Genomic DNA, 2,519 nt, shown 5'->3' with positions numbered 1-2,519 from the left:
ATTAGGCCCAGGAGGGGAGATCGAGCAGACTAGGCCCAAACTCTCCATCGTTCCAAAGGACAAGAGCTGATACCCATCATTCCTGAGACGGTGGGAGTGGTGGGGTTGGGGGTGTTGACAGGGTCAACGCTGAGAATACCCTTCCCACCATAGCGACAGGGCTGGAGAGTCAAGAGGTGGGGGGGCGGATATGCGTCAGGATAAGGTGTCGGCCATTTTGGACGGTGAGGCGGAGAAATCTCTCCGCTCGGGGGGGGGATTGTGAACCTTTGGGGTTCTTTCCCCCACCCCCCCACCCCAGCCCACACCCCCCACCCCCACACTCCCCCCCCACCACCCCCCACAGGGAGCCCTGGATACTCCGTCGTTGAGTGACCTCCAGGCTGAGATAAGAGTTGGGTCATTGAGCACCGAGGGCAATTGAGGATGGTGGAAGGAGGAGGGGGGGAGGGAGAGCGGAGTTGAGGTCGAAGGTCGGCCACCATCGGCTCGAATGGCGGGAGGCAAGGCCTGAGGAGACCATGAGACCATAAGACATAGGAGCAGAAATTAGGCCATTCGGCCCATCGAGTCTGCTCCGCCATTCGATCATGGCTGATAAGTTTCTCAACCCCATTCTCCCGCCTTCTCCCTGTAACCTTTGACCCCCTTACCAATCAAGAACCTATCTATCTCGCTCTTAAATACACTCAATGACCTGGCCTCCACAGCCTTCTGTGGCAATGAATTCCATAGATTCACCACTCTCTCTGGCTAAAGAAGTTTCTCCTTATCTCTGTTCTAAAAGGTCTTCCCTTGACTCTGAGGCTGTGCCCTCGGGTCCTAGTCTCTCCTACTAATGGAAACATCTTCCCCACGTCCCACTCTATCCAGGCCTTTCAGTATTCTGTAAGTTTCAATCATCCTTCTAAACTCCATCGAGTATAGACCCAGAGACCTCAAACATTCCTCATATGTTAAGCCTTTCGTTCCTGGGATCGTTCTGGTGAACCTCCTCTGGGACCCTCTCCAGGGCCAAGAACATCCTTCCTGAGATACAGGGCCCAAAAATTGCTCACAATATTCGATATGTGGCCTGACCAGAGCTGAGAGGCCTCCCTTTCCCCACACCGCCCTCCCCACCCCCCCGATCCTCCATTTTGGCGTTGGCTGGGATCTGAACTCTTTGTCTCTAACCGCAGGTGGCGTTGGGACGAGGAGACATGATGGTTTCCTTCTGCGCGGTGAAGTCGGAGCTCAACGTCTCCGCCAGCGAGGGGTCGTCCGCCACCGCCAACGGGAGCTGGAGCGGGGAGGCCGAGTCCCACAAGCAACACGCGCAGATCATCTCCACCCTCCTCATCCTCAGCGCGGTGCTGGGGGCCCCGCTCAATGGCCTGGCCCTCTGGGTGCTGGGCTGCCGGGTCCGGCGCAAGAACCGCTTCGTGGTCTACGTCATGAACCTGCTGGCGTCGGACTTCCTCTTCCTCTCCTTCCAGGCCGTGCACAGCGTCTGCCGCTTTGCCGGGGTCAGTGGCGCCAGCCGTTTCCTGCTGGTCTTCCGCTGCTTCATCGTGGCCTGCAACGAGGCCAGCGCCTACCTGCTGACCTGGATCAGCGTCGAGCGCTTCCTGGGCGTGGCCTTCCCCATCTGGTGGCGCATCTCGCGGACCAAGGACGCGGCCGTTCTGGCCTCCTGGGCCATCTGGGGCCTGTCCATCGGGCTGGCGGTCCTCTACGGGGTCATCCGGGGCAGCAGCCTCCAGCCGGCCGCCAAGGAGGGCCTGGTGGCCGCAGAGTTCGCCCTGGCCTTCGCGGCCCCCTTCCTGGTCTTCACGCTGGCCAACACCCTCATCCTGTGCGGCTCCCAGCGCAGATCCCGCAAGACCACCAAGCTCTACCGGGCCATCACCCTCAACGCCGTCACCTTCCTCATGTGCTGGGTGCCCTACAACATCTGCGTCTTCCTCCACTACCAGGCCCAGGCCGCCAGCAGGCCAGCCCTCTGCGCCTCGGCCTACTACGGGGCCTACTACGCCGTCTGCCTCCTGAACGTCAAGAGCTGCATCATTCCGCTCATCTACATCTCCATCAGCAATGAACTGAAGGTCAAGTTCCGGGAGTCGCTGCCCAGCATCTTCGAGCGACGGTTCAGCGAGGAGTCGGGCCTGTCCTCCCCGCCGCCCGACACCGAGGCCACAGTCAGGATCGAGCGGACCAACACCAAGAAGTAGCCACGGGTTCACCACCGCCGCCCCTCACCACGGGTGACACGCACCCCCCCACCGATCCCACATTTGTCTCCCTGTCCCTTACCCAAAATTTAGCACAAGGAGACAGGAGGAGGCCCCATTCGGCCCCCCCTCCTCGAGCCTGTTACACAGGAATAGGAGGAGGCCCCCATTCAGCCCCTTGAATCCTGTTCCAACATTCAGGGAGACCATTTCTGATCCTATCTCGATTAAAGCTCCTTATCTGCATGTCCCTTTCTCTGCTAAGGTGCAGTGCGCAAAACTGTACACAGTAACTCCCAGTGAGAG

General features: G+C 59.6%; 1 protein-coding gene across 1 annotated transcript; it reads left to right on the top strand.

Annotated features, from left to right (window-relative positions):
• Positions 1-1,202: 1,202 nt before the first annotated feature.
• LOC144678246 (mas-related G-protein coupled receptor member A-like) lies at positions 1,203-2,213 on the top strand. The gene has a single exon (XM_078538099.1). It carries the CDS (start codon positions 1,203-1,205, stop codon positions 2,211-2,213), a length of 1,011 nt encoding a protein of 336 aa, XP_078394225.1.
• Positions 2,214-2,519: the final 306 nt, after the last annotated feature.

This window comes from Cetorhinus maximus, unplaced genomic scaffold, assembly GCF_964194155.1.
Source record: "Cetorhinus maximus unplaced genomic scaffold, sCetMax3.hap1.1 HAP1_SCAFFOLD_3871, whole genome shotgun sequence".
NCBI classification, from domain to species: Eukaryota; Metazoa; Chordata; class Chondrichthyes; order Lamniformes; family Cetorhinidae; genus Cetorhinus; species Cetorhinus maximus.
The sequence above is the reverse complement of the archived record's forward strand: the minus strand, read 5'-3'. Positions and strand labels throughout refer to the sequence as shown.